The sequence below is a fragment of the Pan troglodytes genome, chromosome X, assembly GCF_028858775.2.
Source record: "Pan troglodytes isolate AG18354 chromosome X, NHGRI_mPanTro3-v2.0_pri, whole genome shotgun sequence".
NCBI classification, from domain to species: domain Eukaryota; kingdom Metazoa; phylum Chordata; class Mammalia; order Primates; family Hominidae; genus Pan; species Pan troglodytes.
Window position 1 is genome coordinate 127593105 of NC_072421.2, and position 21952 is coordinate 127615056.

At 41.8% G+C, this 21952-nt stretch overlaps 1 protein-coding gene across 2 annotated transcripts in view; it reads right to left on the minus strand.

Annotated features, from left to right (window-relative positions):
* Nucleotides 1-21807, minus strand: part of AIFM1 (apoptosis inducing factor mitochondria associated 1) — a 36215-nt gene extending 14408 nt beyond the window's left edge. The window contains exons 1-6 of one of the 2 annotated variants that reach the window (XM_016943878.4): nt 21479-21807; nt 12403-12545; nt 5722-5821; nt 4021-4145; nt 3762-3892; nt 1762-1852 (exon numbers count right to left, since the gene is read on the minus strand). In XM_016943878.4, coding sequence (XP_016799367.1) covers nt 1762-1852; nt 3762-3892; nt 4021-4145; nt 5722-5821; nt 12403-12545; nt 21479-21584 — 696 coding nt within the window. In that variant the 5' untranslated portion in view covers nt 21585-21807. Of the gene's footprint in view, nt 1-1761; nt 1853-3761; nt 3893-4020; nt 4146-5721; nt 5822-11097; nt 11229-12402; nt 12546-21478 lie in introns of both variants that reach the window. The other variant, XM_024353267.3, reaches the window with a different exon arrangement.
* Between the last annotated feature and the right edge of the window lie 145 nt (nt 21808-21952).

The window sequence follows — 21952 nt, forward strand, 5'->3', positions numbered from 1 at the left end:
ATGGTGGCGCATGCAGCTACTTGGGAGGCTGAGGCAGGAGAACTGCTTGAACCTGGGAGGCAGAGGTTGCAGCGAGCTGAGATCATGCCACCGTACTCCAGCCTGGGCGACAGAGTGAGAATCTGTCTCAAAAAAAAAAAGTACTGTACACTGTACACTGATGTTATTAATAGCTTAGGCTCTGGAATCAGAATATCTGGGTTCCAATTCTGTGGCTCAGACAGACCCGGGCTCAAATTCTCTCTCTACCACTTACTAGCTATGTGAGTTTAGGCAAATTATTTAAAATTTATTTATTTTTAAAAATTTCAACTTATTTCTCTGTAAGAGGGAAATAATACCTACCTCATAAGATTATTGGGAGGATAAAATGAGATGGTGCACATAAAGCATTTAAGAACTGTGCTTACAAGATTAGAATAGGTACTATACAAATTTTACCTCTTACTTTCTTCTTCTTCTTCATCATCATCACACCACTACTATTCTAATTTGGGCTCTCATCATCTCTTGCCTAGATTATTGCAATAATCTCTGAAATGGTCTCTCTCTAGTCTTGTCTCACTGAAATCCATCCTCCTCACGGCCAATGGTGATTATTTAAAATTCAATTGCCTAAAATGCAACAGCTCCCCAGTGCAGAAAAAGCTCTTTCACGCAAAGCCCTCCACGATCAGGCCCCTTGCATAACTTCTCAGGTTCATCTCTTGCCACTTCCTAACTTGTACCTAACTGCTCTATCAGTATCGAGCTGCTTCTATTTCCTGGCACCAAACATGCTTTTTTGTGCCCTTGTGCTTTTGCTTATGCTGTTCTTTTTTACTTGAATGCTCTTCAGTCTTCTCTAGTCTGGTGAATGCCTCTTCATTCCATAAGATTGCCCATTCTGTAAGACCTTCTCCTCCAGAAAGCCTTTCCTGATGTCATCACTCTACTGGGCACCCTTCCCAGTATTTCCCACAACATACTGCGCAGATCTCTCTTACTACACACCTATGTGTTATGATTATGTATTTATGTTTCTGCCTAATACAGTTAGCCCCTAGAGGGCAGGGCCTGAATGTTGTTTACACATAGGGGACACTAAATGTCTCATTACTGGCTTATCAACAAACCTATATCCATCTTCTCTGTCTAATGTCCCCTTACAGGAGAAGTGGGTATGTTCCTAACGAAGGACAATCCCTCCACTTATGCTGTGTATCTCATCTACTCTGGGCTTTGCTCCTTCAGAGAATGCGTCCCTATTGGAACACTGCCATTAGTTTACACACACACTCTAGTACCTGCCATTAACAACAATAAAATATAACAAAACCATCCTGGGACTCCACAAACACCTGCTAATAAGTGACCTTATTACTCAGACACTCACCTTTTAAAGTCTAACAATATATTCCGTGCTGAGTTATGCCCAAATTATTTTACTATGAGTAATACATATTTGTCAATCTTTTCTCATCGATAATCCCAGAGAGAAGTTAGTGTGGGAAAACAGGAAGGATGAGGAAGGGCAGAAGAGCAAATAGGAGAGATAACAGCTTTTAGGGTCAAGTTGAGTCAGCATGCTAACCTAGGCTTTGATACTAGTGCTTTCCCCAGAAAGACACGCTCAGCATTATTAAACCTAAAGCAGCTCGATCCTTCTTTGATGAACTACAATGGCAGGACAGACATAAATGGTAATGGAAACACACATCACCATACTGGCTGGTGGGCAAGTACGTAGAGCCTGACAAAAGAAGCGGTCTACTAGCTCACCTTCTTCCCAGTGAGGACGGCCACACCACCATTCTCAATATGAGGCAGGTCCTGAGCAGAGACATAGAAAGAAGGTGGCTGGAAATATATGCTGTATGGAGAAGAGAGGGAGAATATTATAAGCATGTGGAACTGTTATCAGCTTCCCCCGTAGCTTTAATAAAACTGTTTCCATTATCAGAAACTTTAAGGGACGTTTTCCAAAGTAAGTCTCCAAGTCTATTAAATCATGGTCATGACTTGCTTACATACAGGTATCCAGATCAGTGGTTCTCAACTTGGGGCAATTTTGCTCCCAGGGGATGTTTGCCAGTGTCCAGAGACAATCTGGGTTGTAATAACTTGGGTAGGGATGCTACTCATATCCAGTGGGTAATGGCCAGGGATGCTGCTAAACATCCTATGATGCACTGGACAGCTCCCCACCCCCAGCAAAGCATTATCCTGCTCCAAATGTCAATAGTGCTGAGGCTGAGGATCCTGCTCTAGATTTAGGTTCATTTCAAAGTAAGAACAAGTGGAGCACCCAAAGAGCTGGTATTCACATATCCACCCAAATGGGTTGTCCAGAATGGTGCTCTTCAATGGAACAACTAATTATAGCTCCTGAGAAGACTCTGCCTCAAACAGTTATCAACTATGACATATTAATATTAATTAGTTAATATATTAATATTGGCTGAGTGCAGTGGCTCAGGTCTATAACCCCAGCGCTTTGGGAGCCCAAGTTGGGAGGATCACTTGAGGCCAGGAGTTTGAGACCAGATTGGGCAACATAGCAAGATCTCGTCTCTAGAAAAAAAATTGTTAAATTAATAAAAGGCATGTGGTGGTACGCACCTGTAGTCCTAGGTACTCGGGAGGCTGAGGTGGGAGGATCACTTGAGCCCAGGAGTTTGAGGCTGCAGTGAGCTATGATTCGGCCACTGCACTCCAGCATGGGTGACAGAGCCAGACCCTGTCTCTAAAAATATATGTGTGTGTGTGTGTGTGTGTGTGTATGCATATGTATACATATAAAGTTAGCCACTAACTTAATTGAAAGTATACATCCTGTTTGAAAATGGAACTAGTGGGGGTGAGGGAAAAGGGTAAGTTTGTAAAATTTGGTCAGGTATCAAAGGGGTCACTAATGAGAAAAAAAATTGGAACCCAAAGAACATGGTACTAGAATTGAGATCTAAGTTGTCCATCAAAAGGAAAAAGCTTCTGGACATGTATCTCCAAGTCTGTCGTGCAAAAATTCTAACATAGGCTCTTCCTTACAGCCTTCCTACTCTACTCCTGAAATTCTAAATGCCTGCTAGGCTGTCAAAGAGAGTGCCGTTAAAAAGTTTCTTTTCTTCTGCTCTTGTAGGACATGTCTAGGCAAGTATAAAGAAGTGATGGCTGGGGGCAGTGGCTCACGCCTGTAATCCCAGCAATTTGGGAGGCCGAGGAAGGCGGATCATGAGGTCAGGAGATCGAGACCATCTTGGCCAATGTGATAAAACCCCATCTCTACTATAAAATACAAAAAATTAGCCGGGTGTGGTGGTACGTGCTTGTAATCCCAGCTACCTGAGAGGCTGAGGCAGGGGAATTGCTTGAACCCGGGAGGTGGAGGTTGCAGTGAGCTGAGATTGCGCCACTGCACTCCAGCCTGGTGACAGAGCAGCAAGACTCCATCTCAAAAAATAAAAATAAAAAAAGAAGTGACAATACAGGCCAAGTTGATCTTCACCTAAAGAAGCTTAATATAAAGGTTCCAGAAATAGGAGCATTAGTATTTCAGAGGCCAACATTACACCATCAACTGTTGGTAGATCTGGTAACAGAATCCAGGACTCTTGCCTTTTGTAGACTGTTATCTCTAAGCTGTACCAAGTGTGGACCACAGTAGACTCTAGTGGACAGCCAAGCCATCCCTCCTATTACTGTACACAGTCAGTGGCAAAATCCTAACCTATTCTCTGTGCTTAGCTGAAGTTGATAGGCTCATTTTACATAAGCAAACACACCTTCTCTCTTTTCCATTCCACTGTTTGAATCGCAGTGTCTTTGTGACATTTGGGTCATCTGAAAACCACAGTTCTTTTGAAAGAGGAGGTCGCATGTACGGCAGCTCAGGATCTTCAGATACAATCAGTACCTTCAGACATAAAAATCATGACGCTTATCAGAGCCAAGTCATTTAAGGGGCAAATGTCAAAGCATTCACATTAGCTAAATGCTTGCAGACTGTACCCTCTGTGCCAAGCAAAAAAACATGCACCTTACCCTGGCCCCAGGATCCCGAGCCCGGATGGATCTGGCTGCAGCAAAAGCAGCTGTGCCTCCACCAATTAGCAGGAAAGGAACATGACTTGGCGCCTTGTCTTGAGGAACTTCCTCTCCTTCTGAAGCTGAAAGCAACAGAACAGACTGGATGAATCTTCTTGAAGTCTCAGATGATTCTTTGCCACTGTTAAAAAAAAATCACCTTGCACTTGTCTCAATCCTCCACATAAAGCTAGCAAAACATACGACCTACGCTAATCTTAACAATCTTCACAGCATCCTGATGGGAGAGGAAAAGCAAGTATCCCTTTCATTTCATAAGTGAAAAATAGGAGAATGATTTCACCAATGTCATTCATTCATCAGGTCTGAACTGGTACTAGGACATAGCTTAAATATTTAGTTACTTCTAAAACATTTAGAAAGTATACATCAGTAGGCTTTTGCCCTTCCCATCAATTTCCTAGTGATCACCAGGAAAATATCAGGCTCAGTTTCACCTTCTGTTAGCAACAAAGGGAGAAAATCCAGGAGGTCAATTGGGGATTATCATACAATGTTCAAGAATAAGGGGGTGCTTTTGAAAAAAGCAGAACAAATTGCCCACCCAGAGTTGTGGGGCTTATTAAAGGATTAAAACATTCCTCTCTGAAAATTGAAGCGAATCATGTGAAATGGAAGTGATGGCTAGGGTATGTGCTTTAGGAAAGCAAATATACCTTTAGCAACTCGAAACTGCAAAGACTCAAAAGGGGAACAAAACAGACTAGAAGAATTTCCTCATTTAAAAAACAGCTTTCGGCTGGGCGTGGTGGCTCCCACCTGTAATCCCAGCACTTTGGGAGGCCGAAGCAGGCGGATCACCTGAGGTCAGGGGTTTGAGACCAGCCTGGCCAACATGGTGAAACCCTGTCTCTACTAAACATACAAAATTAGCCAGGCATGGTGGCACACACCTGTAATCCTAGCTACTCCAGAGGCTGAGGCGGGAGAATTGCTTGAACCCAGGAGGCGGAGGTTGCAGTGAGATGAGATCGGGCCACTGCACTCCAGCCTGGGCAAAAAGAGTGAAACTCCATCTCAAAAAAAAAAAAAAAAGGTTTTCATCTCTTTTCCATCTTTTCCAATAGTTTTCCTTGCTAAGCTTGCCTTTTAAGAGACTTTTTTTTTTTTAGACAGAGTCTTGCTCTGTCACCCAAGCTGGAGTGCAGCAGCGTGATCTTGGCTCACTGCAACCTCCGCCGCTTCGGTTCAAGAGATTCTCATGCCTCAGCCTCCCGAGCACCAGGGATTACAGGCGTGCACCACCACGCCTGGCTAATTTTTGTATTTTTAGTATAGATGGGGTTTTACCATGTTGGCCAGGCTGGTCTTGAGCTCCTGACCTCAGCTGACCCGCACATCTCGGCCTCACAAAGTGCTGGGATGACAGGCGTGAGCCACCGTGCCCAGCCAAGAGACTAATATTAATATACAGATAAACAACCAATCATAATTATCACTAGCTTTATTCTCAAACCCAAATTTCAGCCAAATGCTTTAAATCACTCCCAGTTCTAGGGTAATACCATACTTTCTAGATGCTTGCAATCTCATACCACCATTGCTTCTACAAGACATCCATAAATCACAGCACCCAAACTGTTTATAACTTTCCCTTTGTGAGTCTCAAATCATAGCAAGACTTAAGGGAATACTCACCAGATAACGCGGCCTTTTTCTGTTTCTGTTCTGGTGTCAGCCCTAACCCTGAAATTCTTTCATTGTATCTTTTTTCGTCCTCTTTCATAGTCTTGTAGGCCTGCAGATCCAAACATGGAGAAAGTTTATTTCATCATACAGCTAGCTCATACTGTAAGTAATATTACCTTTCAATTAAATGAGAAGCTTTTGTCTATCTGATGTTAGTTCCTCTATGTCAAAACCACTAAGACAAAGTTGTTTTCTTAAGAAATAAAAAATACTGGGTGTGCACATGCTTGGTATGGAAAAAATATGTGTAAGCAGATGAAAATATTCCAGTTTCAGATTTTTAGGCTCTCTGTAAAGAATTCTCCCCATATTTTATTCTGAAGGTACAGTTTAAGAAAAAAGAAAAAATCATTTTATACTAGAAGAATAAAGTGCTAGAAAGGGCTAATCTATATATGAAGCACAGAAACGGGGTTTGGACTACGCTGGACACTAGCTGTGAAATCAATCTATAGGGTCCCGGGTAGGAAGCTGGGACATAAGTTTTCCTGGTCAACATTCCGGCTTTTGCTAAGTACTCACACAGTGGTCAGAAACATGGCTGCCTGTATTCTATTTTTAGAGAGTTACCCATCATTCCCTCAATGGTCTATCCTTTTCTTAAACTCACGAGGTAGAAGGAATCTCATTCAGAAAAACTACACACAGATATTTACTAGGGGGTCAAACACCTTGCTTAAACACACCTGTTACATTTCAAATATTCTATCTTCTCTATCCTTTCAAATTGGAAAAGGGTAATTTTACCATTATGACCAGTTGTGTGTTGTTCTTTTTTAACATACAGTACCAGAGTTTATTGGAGACTTTTTAAAGAAAAGGTAGGCAAGAATGACTTAACATTACAATGCTTTTGGCCGGGCACGGTGACTCACACCTGTAATCCCAGCACTTTGGGAGGCTGAGGTGGGCAGATCACCTGAGGTGAGGAGTTTGAGACCAGCCTGGCCAACATGGTGAAACCCCATCTCTACTAAAAATACAAAAATTAGCTGGGTGAGGTGATGCACGCCTGTAGTCCCAGCTACTTGGGAGGTTGAGGCATGAGAATTGCTTGAACCCAGGAGGTGGAGGTTGCAGCAGTGAGCTGAGATCACATCACTGCACTCCAGCCTGGGCGATAGAGTGAGACTCTGTCTCAAAAAAAAAAAAAAAAGAAAAGAAAAGAAAAACCTACAATGCTTTTGCTCTTTTGTACCCCACAGGGTCAACAAAACAGGAATTTAGGTGAACATATGTCAAATGAAATCTCAGATTAATTGTAGGAGAAAGTAAAGACAATCAGAGGAACTATCATAAAACATATTCTTTTCTTTTCTTTTTTTTTTTTTTTTTTTGAGATGTAGTCTCACTCTGTTGCCCAGGCTGGAGTGCAGTGGCGTGATCTCGGCTTACTACAACCTCTGCCTCCTGGGTTCAAGCGATTCTGCTGCCTCAGCCTCCTGAGTAGCTGGGACTACAGGCACATGCCACCATGCCCAGCTAATTTTTGTATTTTTAGTAGAGGTGGGGTTTCACTATGTTGGCCAGGCTGGTCTTGAACTCCTGACCTTGTGATCCACCCACCTTGGCCTCCCAAAGTGCTGGGATTACAAGCGTGGGCCACCACACCCGGCCCCATAAAACATATTCTAAGAATACTTCTATGACTTCCTTCCAGAACAGCCCATCAGGCAATGTGCTGCAATTGAGGAACCTGAACCCTGAGAGCTGGGTTCAACCTGGAAGCATTTAACGTTGTGACAAATGAAGTAGAAAGTTAAGTACTGTATGCGAAAAGACAATAGTTACTCCTTGAATTTACTACTAAATGTATCGAATAAATGAATTCAATTAACATTAATTTCAGGAAGAGTTTTTATCTTGGTATCAGATACTATACACAAGTCCAGTATTTCCTCATATCTTAAAAACATTTCTTTTAAGAAAGGGACTTTAGCTAGGCGCAGTGGCTGATGCCTATAATTCCAGCACTTTGGGAGGCCAAGTTGTGGAGATCACTTGAGGCCAGGAGTTCGAGACTAGCCTGGCCAAAAGAGCAAACCCGTCTCTATTAAAAATACAAAAAGTACCTGGGTGTGGTGGGGCACGCCTGTAATCCCAGCTACTAGGGAGGCTGAGACACGAGAATCACCTGAACCCCTGAGGTGGCGGCTGCAGTGAGCCGAGATTGCACCACTGCACTCCAGCCTGGGCGACAGAGCGAGACTCTGTCTCAAAAACAAAAACACAACAAAAAAAACCAAGAGGGGAAAGCTTTTCCAAAAAAGAAAAGAGAAGAGAAGAGAAGAGAAAAGAAAAGAAAAAAGAAAAGAAAAAAAAGAAAAGTTTTACCTAAAAAGATGGCTTACTCTGGTCAACATGAATGAAAAGAGAAATAAACAGGGGCCATGTTCATTGAGAGGAATATCCCAAAATAGCCTAAGCCCAGCTCACACTTGCTAATGGCTCACACATGAAGGGAAGAGCAGATCAAGAAATATCTAGAGGTTTAGTGGGGAAAGGGCAAGAATGAGGTCGATCTGTCTGATATATATATATACATGTATTTATTTCTTTACCTTTCCCCCAAGGGTTTCTGTACTCCTAGTTTGCACAGATTTCCAATTAATGACATGAATACATGTCAGGTTAAGAAAGACTACAAATTTATGAAAAATATTAGTGAAGACAACTTTTCTAAACAGATGAATATGGTGGCATTTATTCAACTTAATGGGATTTGAAAGGAAACAGGTCATTTTCTGAGTGAGGCAATGCAATCCTATAGCTTAACAATAGCAAAGGGCCCAAATACTAAATCTCATTAAATATTCTAAAGGCCACTTTGGCTCTGCCCACCAACAAAAAATAGAGGACTGAGATTTGGGAATCTGCCTCAGGTCCTAGGGAAAGTTACCAGCAAAAAGAGGAAAAACTCTCACATCAATGCGAATCAGAAGTTCATATTTACAATCCGAGCAGCAGAAGCACTGTTGAAATCAGTGTTTTTCAAACTGTGGTTGCATGCCATTAGTGGGCTGTGAAGTCAATTTAGTAGGCTGCAACCAGCATTAGACGCAAACACAAACAGAAGAGAACAGAAGCTAGAGTAAGTGTATGATACCTAGTAAGAGTAGTTTTTGAAGCTTTGTTTCTGTTTTATGTATTTGTAGTCATAAAATGGATTGTAAAAGAAATGTATTTCTCACTGCAGATCATGGTAAAAATTTTTAAAAGTCGACAGTTTAGGCTGGGCACGGTGGCTCACGCCTGTAATCCCAGCACTTTGGGAGGCCGAGGCGGGTGGATCACCTGAGGTCAGGAGATGGAGACCATTCTGGCTAACACGGTGAAACCCCGTCTCTACTAAAAATACAAAAAAAAAAAAAAAATTAGCCGGGCATGGTGGCAGGCGCCTGTAGTCCCAGCTACTCCTCGGGAGGCTGAGGCAGGAAAATGGCATGAACCCGGGAGGCGGACGTTTCAGTTAGCCGAGATCGCGCCACTGCACTCCAGCCTGGGCGACACAGAGAGACTCCGTTTCAAAAAAAAAAAAAAAAAAGTCGGCAGTTTACTCCCTTTTTTTGGAGGGTAAAGTGGGAGGGAGGTAAAGAGCTCCCAATACAGGAATTGCCAAAGTAATAGTTATACTTAAGTTAGGAACATTTCTTCAAATGAGAGAAAAAAGTTACGAAGAAACGCTATTCACTGTTATGGACTGAATGTTTCCTATTCCTATATTGAAGCCTTAACCCCCTATGTGATGGTATTTCGCAATGGGGCATTGGGGAGGTGATAATGATTGAATGAAGTCTTAAGGGTGGGGCCCTAATCAGATAGAGCTGGAGCTCATACAGGAAGGGGAAGACACTGGAGTTCCCTTGCTCACTCTTTCTCCCTCTCCGTCCCCCACCCCGCAAAACCATGTGAGGACACAGCAAGAGGGTAGGCTGTCTGAAAGCTAAGAAGAGAGACCTCACCAGAAACTGAACCCTGTGTGACCTTGATCTTGGCCTTTCCAGCCTTCAGAACTATGAGAAAATAAACCTCTGTTGTTTAAGCCACTCAGTCCGTGGTGTTTTGTTATGGCAGCCCAAGAAACTAATACAAACGTTCAACAACTTACAGCTATATCTCATCAAATCTGAACACTGATTTTAAGTTCATAGTTCTCTTGAGACTAATACCAATTTCGGACAAAAAAACTAAGCCACCTCAGATCAAGTTTTCAATAATTTAGAACCTAAAACAAAACTGTACATAACAGTTCAATAACAGTTGTAGGCAGACAAAAGCTTATCATTTAACCTGGAACCACTTTATAATACGGTAGCTTTATTATTACCAGTGTTGGATAAACACAGAGTACAATGAGGCATTTAAATGAATGACTTGAGAGGAACTTGTGCTTCTTAGATATTTCTAAGGCAGGAGAAAGGAACAGTGACCAGCCCTGTCTTGTAGCTTGGCATCAAGAAAATTTGCATGGTCAACTCTGTGGAGGCCATCCAACTCTGGCACAGCAACACGGACCAGGAATTTATCAGGTTTAAATTGTTACCAACATACTGAACACAAAGGCTTTAAATCTATTTTTGAATGAATGGGGTGGAACTGATGGGAAAAGTTGAGAGATATGAAATGCAAAAAGTAAGGCTCAGAGGGTAGTATCTGAATTACGAATGAGAGGCATTACAGAAAGCAATCTACATGAATGTGTTAGCTTGTACCGCTTCAGCCACTAGTTTGACCAAATTAGAGATTACAAAGGGACACTGCCAAATGAATTTACTTTGAAATAGAGGCTGTGGGTGGAAAGGTGAATGGGGAGAATATTGCAGTTTCTATGGCTTTTTGGATCTCCTCAGAAGCATTCAATAAAATGCCTTTTCATAGTCAAAGTCTGGTTGATCGTTTCCCACAAAACACAAACATTACATTTTACCTAAAATGATTCAAAAATGGATGATGTTCACATTACCTTTATTTGCTTATTTAACATTTACTCTGAGACTGTCTTGTTAGATATGCAGCACTAAAGCACAATATAATTTGGTATCACACAAAATCATTATAAAATTGGCAAAAGTTTCAAAGAAAGAGTTAATGATGAGGATTTGTGATCATCATTAGACTTGTGGCTTTAGCTATATCTGGTAGGACTTCAACAGTTTGAAGAATGAGATTTGAGGACTCTCTAGTGACTGACAATGTCCCTTTAATAAACACCTAGAGAAAGCACATGCTGTGAATATTTTACTATATTCTAATGTATCAAGTTTTCATTAGTGCCATGGGCTCACCCACCCTACCCCAAAATATGTTTTAGTGTAAGCATCTTACATAATAAACTCCTGCCCCAGTGACTGTTGCTCCTACAATTAAGAAGTACACTAGGTTGCTGCCATCTTTCCCAGAAGCACCTGTAGATGCTAGTGATCTAGAAGGGGATCCTAGGTGATGAGACTGCACAACTGTAGGTAAAGATAAGGCCAAGAGAGAAACAAAAGGAAACAGAGTACTAAGTATTAATGAAGAAACATTCAATACAAAGGCAGAGAAGCAGTTTTGGTTACCCTGTGCTAAAAAAGGAAAAAGAAAAAAATGCTGCTCCAGGATTGCAGAATGTGTATTTCATCAAACCACATTATCAGACAGCTCTCGCCTATTTCTTACTCTGATCTGACTCACAATAGGCAAGAACTATCTACTTTTCTTGTCCGTTTGGGAGTCACATCAGGGGATGAGGATATAGGTAGCTTCAAATAATTTTCATGTCCCTTTCTTTAAGCTAGCAACCAAGGAACAAAGATAAATTCATTGTCTTACCAATGTAGAAAAAAACCCCTAAACTTGTAATGGCTTAAGTAAAACAAACAGCTTCCTTCAATCAAGGGTGTTACTAGGTGTTATCTAAGTTGGTTCACTCAACCTTACAGGATCCAACTTTAGACTGATCGGCTTAGTCACAGTAAACCCTGCCAAGTTAGGAAAAAAACACCCACAAAATAATTCCTCTGTGACCTGCTAAGCTGATCGGAGTTCATTTAAGGAGATATAATGGTGCTAATGCTACATAGCAATTAAACACCATATTTCTCACCTCAAACAAACTCCATTCTAAAATCAGTGATACTAGCCCTGCTTCTGTAATTTAGTCTTTGGGTGAGATTCAGGGATAGCTTTCCTTTTAGGAACACTTAATATTTTTGATTGAAGGCTGTTGTTTTTTTAATGTGAACCTCAAGCTGAGGAAATAAAATGTCTGACAAATAGGTCAAAATCAAATATTGTGCTAAGGAGCTGCAATGGATTTTGACTTTATTCACAGGTTAGTGTGTGACATCCAAGAAAACAGGTACAATTTTGTGGGTTACTCGAATCTAGGAAAACACAGTGGCTTTCAAGTAAAGAAGAAAAAGACAAGTGAAAAGAGCAGAAATCAATCAACATGAGATTAAATTTCAGTCATTCCAGAATTGGCTCCCATAAGATATTAGGCAGCAGGCACTTAAGAGAAAGCTTTTTGAAAATTTTTCCAAAAGGAGAAAGGGGAATTAGTTGCAAAAGTTTTAAAGCAGAATACTATCGAGTCTATTAATGGGAGCTGTTTGGCAGCTTCTTTATACACGCTGCTTTTCTACTTACATAGGCACCAGCTCCTACTGTTGATAAGCCCACAATAAGGACTAACACAGAATTATCGATTTTGCCCCCTGATGCACCAGAGCTAGCCATTTGTCTTGTCATCTGGAGTTCTAGAGGAACATGCCATCGCTGGAACAAGTTGCCTAAGAAACATAATTTATTAAGACACACACATACAAAAATAAAATAGTTAATACATATTTATGATTAAATGTCAATGCACTGTACAAGACTTATTGCCCACAGATATTCACCGTTAAATGATCAAGAAAAATATCATCAAAACTGCATATATAAATACTACAGACAGCTGAATGAACACTCTTAAGTTGCTGAAGTTTTTAAGAGTAAAATTTAATGCTGTCCAGTGAGAAAATTTTCAGCTTCCAGAAAAGATCATGAAAAACATGAACAGTTCATCAAATACCTCTCCCTTCATGTCTTTCCCATAAATTAAGTAAACACAGAGAGATGACTGAATAGGTAGATATACAAAGTTAACCATGGGCTACCTGGGACATTATAACAACCATTTAAGGAGTAATCTAGATGGTTCCAATCTTGCACAAAATAAAACGCAACACTCTAACCAGGACACAGTTCAATCTTGCATGAAAGGTAATGCGTCCTGGAATACAGAAATGTTAAAGCTCAGAAGAAAATCAGAAAAAAAAATTTTAATGAGTTTCTCTCCCCCAAAGAACTAAAAAATTTTGGACTATGAAATATTTTTTATAATGACAAAATGTAAAGTGTCCAGCAACTCCTTGACTCTTACTCCTCCAAAATAATACAAAGGTTATTTTGACGTAAAACTATGCAGAGCTATGTAATGATGTGATGATCATAACAGCACCTGTACATAGAAATATAAGAGTTCTGTAGATTTCTTTTTCTAGGGAGACGCTGACATTTTCAGATAAAGGAAGGTCTCAGTCTCTGATTATTCTGTGATTACTCCTCGTGTTTGTTGACTATCAACCTAGAGCAGCAAATTTTTTCTGCAAAGAACCAGATGGTAAATATTTTCAGCTTTCTGGGCCATTTGGTGTCTGCTGCAACTACTCAATTCCACTGATGCTGCATAAAAGCAGCCAAAGACAATACATAAATGAATGGATGTGGCCATGTTCCAATAAAACTTTATGGACACTGAAGTTTAAATTTTATATAATTTTCATGTGTCACGAAATTCTTTTTTTTTTCAGCCATTTAAAAAATGTAGGTCAGGCGTGGTGGCTCACGCCTGTAATCCCAGCACTTTGGGAGGCCTAGGCGGGCAGATCACGAGGTCAAGAGATCGAGACCATCCTGGCCAACATGGTGAAACCCCGTTAAAAATTAGCTGGGCAGGTGTGGTGGGGCACGCTTGTAGTCCCAGCTACTCGGGAGGCTGAGGCAGGAGAATCGCTTGAACCCGGGAGGCAGAGGTTGCAGTGAGCCGAGATCGCACCACTGCACTCCAGCCTGGCAACAGAGTGAGACTCCGTCTCAAAAAAAAAAAAAAAAAAAGAAAAGAAAAAAGACCGGGCGCAGTGGCTCACGCCTGTAATCCCAGCACTTTGGAAAGCCGAGGAGGGTGAATCACTTGAGGTCGGGAGTTAGAGACCAGCCTGACCAACATGGAGAAACCCTGTTTCTACTAAAAATACAAAAAATTAGCCGGGCGTGGTGGCTTATGCCTATAATCCCAGCTACTCGGGAGGCTGAGGCAGGAGAATAGCTTGAACCCAGGAGGCGGAGGTTGCAGTGAGCCGAGATTGTGCCATCGCACTCCAGCCTGGGCAACGAGAGCGAAACTCCATTTCAAAGAAGAAAAAAGAGAAAAAGAAAAAAGAAAAAAAATGCAAAACCCACTCATGGCTCCTGGGGCATACAAAAGCAAGTGACTGACTGGCTTTGGCCTGTGGCTGTAGTTGGCAGACCCCGATCTAGAGCAGTGGTTTTCAAACTTGAGAGTGTATCCCAATGCCCTGAAGGTTTTATAAAACAAAGCTGGCCAGGCCCCAGGCCCAGAGGTTCTGATTCAATAGATCTGGGATGGGGCTCAAGAATGTGCATTTCTAACAAGTTCCCAGGGGATGCTGCTGTTGCTGCTGCTGCTGTTAGGGTGGGGACCACACATTGAGAACCATCTGTCTAGAGCAGGTATATCCTCTCTTTTGGCTTCCCCGAGCCACATGGGAAGAAGAAGAATTGTCCTGGGCCACATATAAAATACACTAACACTAACCATAGCTGATGAGCTAAAAAAAAAAAAAAATCGCAAAAAAAATCTCATAATGTTTTAAGAAAGTTTACAAATTTGTGTTGGGCTGCAGGTTGGACAAGCTTAGTCTAGAGGCTGATACATATGTCCCTGTCCTGTCTAGGCTTTAAAAGACAAACAGAATGGACACTGGTAGTAGCATCCCATGTATACTTGCAGAGATTAGAGAATGAATTTCCCCCTTGCTTTCATAACGTTAGGCCACAGACGGGTAAAAACAAGCCCAATGTGGATCTGTGGTCTCTCATCTGAAATCCTGGGGACCATGTATATTTTGGAACTTTGAATTATCTGGTCTTAAGTATATGGGGCATATACCACATAGTGACACCTAGCAAGGTAAAGGGCAGCAATTCATAGTTAAACATATTAATATGACCAATCACGCTAAGTGATATTTTAAAAAGATTATAAAGTAGCCTCTCTCCAGTTCAGGTCAGGTTTTACTGGCAAATGAGTTATGAAAACTTGATAGTCTTAAATTTTGGTCATTCTACAATTTCAATTTCTGAATTACAGATAAGAGACTTTAGATCTACACTCTTAGAAAAGGAAATGTATTTTTCTTTACTGTTCTTCTTACCTGCTTTTAGAACTCTTCATCACCACATGAAATAAAATGGTTGAGATTTGGAAATAATGACAAATCATGAAAATAAAAACGTGAGCGGGGCAGAAACTTATCTCAATCTGGGCAAGCTTTTGATTTTCAGAAGCTTACAAAAATAATGAACCATCAGAAGTAGAAAGTGGTAACTCTCAGAGCTTAGAAAATGAAACCGGTTAGGAAAAGTTCCATGTGATTTAGTTCAATGAATTTAGTTTGTCCTCCACCTCTACCCCTGGTTCATTTACTAAAAATAAATGTTTTTTTGTTTTTGTTTTTCTTTTTTTAATTCTGTTTATTCCTCCAGAAGACCCTAAATACAGACATTATAACAAATTTGTTTTAATATCATACTCATGTTTATTCTCCTTCTGCTTGCTTTTCACAAACTGATAATACTAACAGTGTAGATTTAGGAAAGTTCAGCAGCTTTTGTTTCAATTTGCCAAAAAAAAAAGAAAAAAGCATTTAAAAGTAAATGGACTTTTTTTTTTTTTGAGACAGGGTCTCAGTCTGTCCCCAAGCTGGAGTGCAGTGGCACAATCTCGGCTCACTGCAACCTATGCTTCCTGGGCTCAAGCGATTCACCAGCCTCAGCCTCCTGTGTAGCTGGGACTACAGGCGTGAGCCACCAACGCCCAGCTAATTTTTCTATTTTTTGTAGATACGAGGTTTCACCATGTTGTCCAGGCTGGAAAAGTAAATTGACTTTAAAAAAAAGTAAACTGGTTAATATTTAAACTACTGCTTGAAAAGAAATGTAATACACTACTCTCATTAATAAACCAACTTTTAAAACTTTTTACATACCTACAAAGTGACTTTAATTTTGTAAAATCTACTAAGTATTGTTTGCTTACATTCCCCCTCCCCACATTTTCTTTTCCCTATGAAATTCCTCCCAAACCTTTCTCCCCATAGCTTCAAAATTTTAGGAAATATTACATCATAACTGAAACATGCCTTTTCACTTGTCTTACTAACATGGAAAAGCCAACTTACTCCTTGACTTTTCATCATGGCAGCAGTTTACTTATTTTAGGTTTTCTGCAGTCAGACCACACATACAATGCAATTTCTTCCTCACACTTAGGATTTCATTCTTAAGAAGCCAGTTTGACCTGTGCAACAGCGCCAGACGACACACAGATGTTTGCTCAATAAATATTTGTTGAATTAATGAATGAAGGAAATAGAAATTCTTCCTAATTCTATTGATATTGACTGAACATTCTTATTACTATTAAAATTTTTTTTAAATGAAAAGGTATCAGTATGTTGCCCAGACTAGACTCAAACTCCTGGGCTCAAGTGATCCTTCCACCTTAGCCTCCAGACTAGCTGGGACTACAGGCATGCACCATCGTGCCCGGATAACTGAATATTTTAAATAATTCTTTGCAAAGAAATTTTAGCCAGGGCAGGCGCGGTGGCTCACATCTGTAATCCCAGCACCCTGGGAGGCCGAGGTTGGTGGATCACTTGAGACCACGAGTTTGAGACCAGCCAGGCCAACATGGTGAAACCCCGTTTCTACTTAAAAATAAATAAATAAATAAATAAAATGAAAAAATAAACGAGTTTTTTTTTAAAAAAGCTTTAGCCAGATTCCATTTATTTTGGGTTGCTTAATCATAAATGAGTAATCTCAAACACCATAGACCAGCATTAGAACAGTAGCTAAACTAGCAAGTTCATTTCTGTAGGTTTTGTGATTTCCTGTTTTTCCATACTCCCAAAAGGCGTTTTCCAAAAACACAACTTCACAATTGAGGCACCCAGGGATCCTAAATGGTTAAGAGATCTATACGTTCTTGAGACTTGTTTCCTGAGTGTCAAACTGATTTTTCCAGCATGGAGAAAACACAGGACAGCCAGGTGCGGTGGCTCACACTTGTAATCCCAGCACTTTGGGAGGCCGAGGTGGGCGGATCACGAGGTCAGGAGTTCGAGACCAGCCTGGCCAATACAGTGAAACCCCGTCTCTACTAAAAATACAAAAATTAGCTGGGCGTGGTGGCAGGTGCCTGTAATCCCAGCTACTCGGGAGGCTGAGGCAGGAGAATCACTTGAACCCAGGAGACAGAGGTTGCAGTGAGCTGAGATTGTGTCACTGCACTCTAGCCTGGGCGACAGAGTAAGACTCTGTTTGAAGAAAAAAAAAAAAAAAAACACAGGACAAGCCTAGACAGTCTGTCCATTGTAGATAAATGATTCTTTACAAGGAATCCAACAACTATTTATCAGCCTTTTTTTTTTTTTTTTTTGAGACAGATTCTCGCTCTGTCGTCCAGGCTGGAGTGCAGTGGTGTGATCTCGGTTCACCGCAACCTCCACTTCCCGGGTTCAAGCAATTCTCCTGCCTCAGCCTCCCGAGTAGCAGGGATTACAGGCATGCGCCACCACGCTTGGCTAATTTTTGATTTTTAGTAGAGACGGGGTTTCTCCATGTTGGTCAGGCTGGTCTTGAACTTCCAACCTCAAGTGATCTGCCCACCTTGGCATCCCAAAGTGCTGGGATTACAGGCGTGAGCCACCACGCCTAGCTATCAGCCTTTTTTTATTTTTTAATATCAACCCTTGCTGGAATTTTAGAAGAAACAGAGTAGTAATAAGTATAGTACAGCGTGAACCATTCTGATGAAAGACACACAAGGAAAAATTATTTAGATAACAGAAAATAAAATCTCTCTTCTGCAAAGTTAAGTCCTTCACAATGCTGTACTAGGGTTCAGTCACGAGAATTTACCATGTGCCAGAGATGGTACAAGATGCTAAGGACACAAAAATAAATAGGACATAATCCATGTCCTCAGGTAGTGTTTAATTTAGGAGAATGGCTGCTACTATTCTGAATATGAGAAAATGAGCTTGATACAAATCACAAGAGACTCCAGATTGCTCAGTTTGGTTTTTTAATCCTTACGTCAGCAAAACAGAAGGGGAAGAGTCACTACTCATCCAAAACAGTATATACCAAACTTGCCTGATCATATGAATGTCAAGGGGCTTGTTAAAATACAGATTCCCAGAATTATCTCCTGGAGAAGGTTAGGAACTGGTCCTCTACTCGATTCACATGACCAGGCAACTTTTGGAAACATGATCTAGAAGAAAGCTAAGACATGCAGTAACTCCCTCAAAAAGTTAGAACATTTCTAGAAAATGTAACTTATTAACTGGTTACAGAAAGGGCTGAGCTGCCAAAGAATTTCTTCTGCAAAGCCTTGTCTCAGCAGAAACAACGGGGGAAGACTCATCTTTTAGGCTTCAAAACGAAGTCACATTTGGCAGTGTCCAGGAAGCCAGGATCCTTGCCCACAAGGAGCTCAGTTTCCTTTTTAAAGAGGTGAGAAGGATTCCAAATAGAGAAAAATGTTCAAACATTTGAACCTAAAGTCAGGGAGTCGGTGATCAGTTTGATAACATGGGCAGCACTGTTTGGTGACCAAACAAAATATTATAGAACAGAAAATGTCTATTATCTAACCTATCTGCTCCTCTGTGTCTGAATGCAGACATAGAGTGATGACTATGAGTTACCTTCAATCATCTCTGGAAGGAGGCAGAGCATCCAAATAAATAAAGTAAATAAACAAATAGTAGCTATCATGGTTTTAAGGCAGAATGCAACACATAATGGAAATGAACCTGACAATGGTGACAGATGTCAACGAGATAGTTGCAAGGCAGGTTTAAAGTTTAAAGGTTTGGGAGGCTGAAGCAGGTGGATCACAAGGTCAGGAGTTTGAGACCAGCCTGGCCAGCATGGTGAAACCCCGTCTCTACTAAAAATACAAAAAATTAGCCCGGTGTGGTGGTGCATGCCTGTAGTCCCAGCTACTTGGGAGGCTGACGCAGGAGAATTGCTGGAACCCAGCAGGCAGAGGTTGCAGTGAGCCAAGATCGTGCCACTGCACTCTGGGAAACTGAGCGGGACTCCGTCTCAAAAAAAAAAAAAAAAAGTTTAAAGGTAAGGTGGAGGGAGAAATGGTGTATAAACGAACCTTGCTCTTTCCCACCTGTGCAAAAACACACGGTAGATGCTACTACATGAAAAAGAAATCAGATTAAAAGCAGTTAGGAATCAAGCCACAAAACAGAGTTAATTCCTAAAATGAGAGTATCAGAACTTCTTTTTGAAAATTTAACACTACCCTCACCCATTTTTAAAGGCAGATGATGTCATACTTTGGTGCACGGCCAAAGGACAAAGAACAAGTGTATGCAAAGAGATGGATGGATATGTCAGGAAGTCCGAATATATTCTACAGTAGACTGCCTTCAAACAAAGACATGCAGTGGAAAAAACCATTTGAGTCTGTATTTTTCAGTAGTTCTAACAACACCAACCACTTTCCAATGTCTAATAAATCAACTTAACTTTGCAAATGCATATTTAATTGATGAGAACTTTTGGTCAGACTTCAGAATGCTGGTAAAAGTTGTGAGACTTAAGCAAAACAACTACTCAAAGTCTGAAAGGCCAGTGTGGATGAAAAAATTCAGGTTATCGCCGGGCGCGGTGGCTCACGCCTGTAATCCCAGCACTTTGGGAGGCCGAGGTGGGCGGATCACGAGGTCAGGAGATCGAGACCATCCTGGTTAACATGGTGAAACCTTGTCTCTACTAAAAATACAAAAAAAAAAAAAAAAATTAGCCGGGCGTGGTGGCGGGTGCCTGTAGTCCCAGCTACTCTGGAGGCTGAGGCAGAAGAATGGCGTGAATCCGGGAGGCGGAGATTGCAGTGAGCCGAGATCGCGCCACTGCACTCCAGCCTGGGCGACAAAGCGAGACTCCGTCTCAAAAAAAAAAAAAAAAAAAAAAAAAAAAAAATTCAGGTTATCTCAATTTCTGTGCAACAAGCACAGAGCACCATCATTTCAATACACAAAACCCTCAAAGATGACATCCATTGATAAGGCATTAGTTTAAAAGCTAAGCAGAGGTTTTAAGTTCCAAGAGCAGTATGTCCCAGGACATAACTCAAATACACCTATCAGGAAACATTTTCATTGTGCATAGCAACTGGAAAAACTGTTCAAATGCACATTTGCAAAGACCCTAATAACCCAAGGAAAATATTTTCCACTTTTTATTTTTAAAGCACCCAGGTGTTTCTGTATTGTAAAAGCTTCAAGGATAACTTCTGACATTGCAAATGCCCTAGGGGTGGACATTGAAGGATTACTGATTTTTTTTTCAAAGCAACTCCTACAGGTGGATCATTCATTGCCCCCATGAAGTAACGCAGTACGAAAAGAAGCAGGCTCAAGCCATGCTCAGATAAATTCACGGATATCTGATGTACAATGGGCTACTTACTGGGAAGAGACCCGAATTCATTCTTAACTTTTTGAGGTCAACTTTAGGAAGCAGTATGGAGTTGCAGCGAAGGGATTAAGGACCTGGAGGCTAGCAAACTATCCTTAGCTCTACCTATTAATTAACTATGTGACCTTTGGCAAGTAATTTCACCTCTCTGTGCCTCAGTTTATTATCTATAAAATGAGTGGGTTGACCTTTACCACAAAATCCCTTCCAGCTCTAAAATTTGATGAAACAACTTAATGGAGAACAAAATACAATGCGTTCTGCAAACTGTTTCTTTGAAGTCTTAAAGACCACCAAGAAGTACACGGCTCAGGCATCTCCAATTAAGTCTGGGCCAATTCTCTGGGTGTCTGGTACACAACCAACCGACTCCTTACTTGCCCTGCACCGTTTCTGTTTCACTGGGCATTCAAATCCATGGATCTCATCTGTGGTTTGGAAGGCTGAGCAGATAACACCCTCATTTACACAAGAAACTTAGGCGTAGGGCTTAAACGTCCTGTTTAAAGTCTCAATCGGTAAATGACAAAGTCTACTTGACCTCATTGCTCTAAAAAGGGGGGTGGGGGGTGGGGATGCCGGGGAGGCGCCGACAGCCAGTTGTTCTGGGATCCCTGAACAGCAAACGCTCCCGGGAAAAGGCCTCAAGCCGACTACTGGGTTCAAATCTCTTGAAGGTCAGGTCGGCATGGCTGAGCCAATTCCTCCGCTTGCAAGACTCAGGGTTCGGAGTCTGCCAATTTGGAATTCACGTGACTATGTGTTAAGTTTCTCGCGGGGACGCGGGGGTAGAGGGCTGCAAGGCACAGGGAGCCTAAGGCGCCAGGCCCTCGGACTTGGAGGTTGCCTGGAATGGGTCAGTCACCTGGGAGCCGGTTCCTCTGCCTCGGGCTTCGGACGCACACGGTCCGCACTAAGGGCACCAGCTTCTGCTTCAAAGCACCCGCCGCCAGGCCTCCACACCGGAACATTTCGGCGACCGCTATTCGGGACCTCCTCCTTCCCTTTCCTCTCACGCACGACCGACGGGTCAAACACCGCGAGCCCCGGCCAGCTCCCCCAGTCTCTTCACACGCACATTACGCAGACTCCTCCTCCCAGCTCCGGGTGGGCATTGGACAGAGAAGCCGGCCTGCTAGAGCCGGGGAAGGGGAACGGCGACCGGAGGCCTACTGCGCAGGCGTAGCACTCGCTGCCGCATTGCGATTGGTCCGCACGGCGAGAGGATTTGCGCATGCACTAGCTGGCCGCAAGGTTGCAAAGACGCTGGCTCTAGGTAGCCGGTTTTCGCGAGTTTGTGGCACAGTGTTGGACTGAACGAGTTAAGGAACCTGTTCAA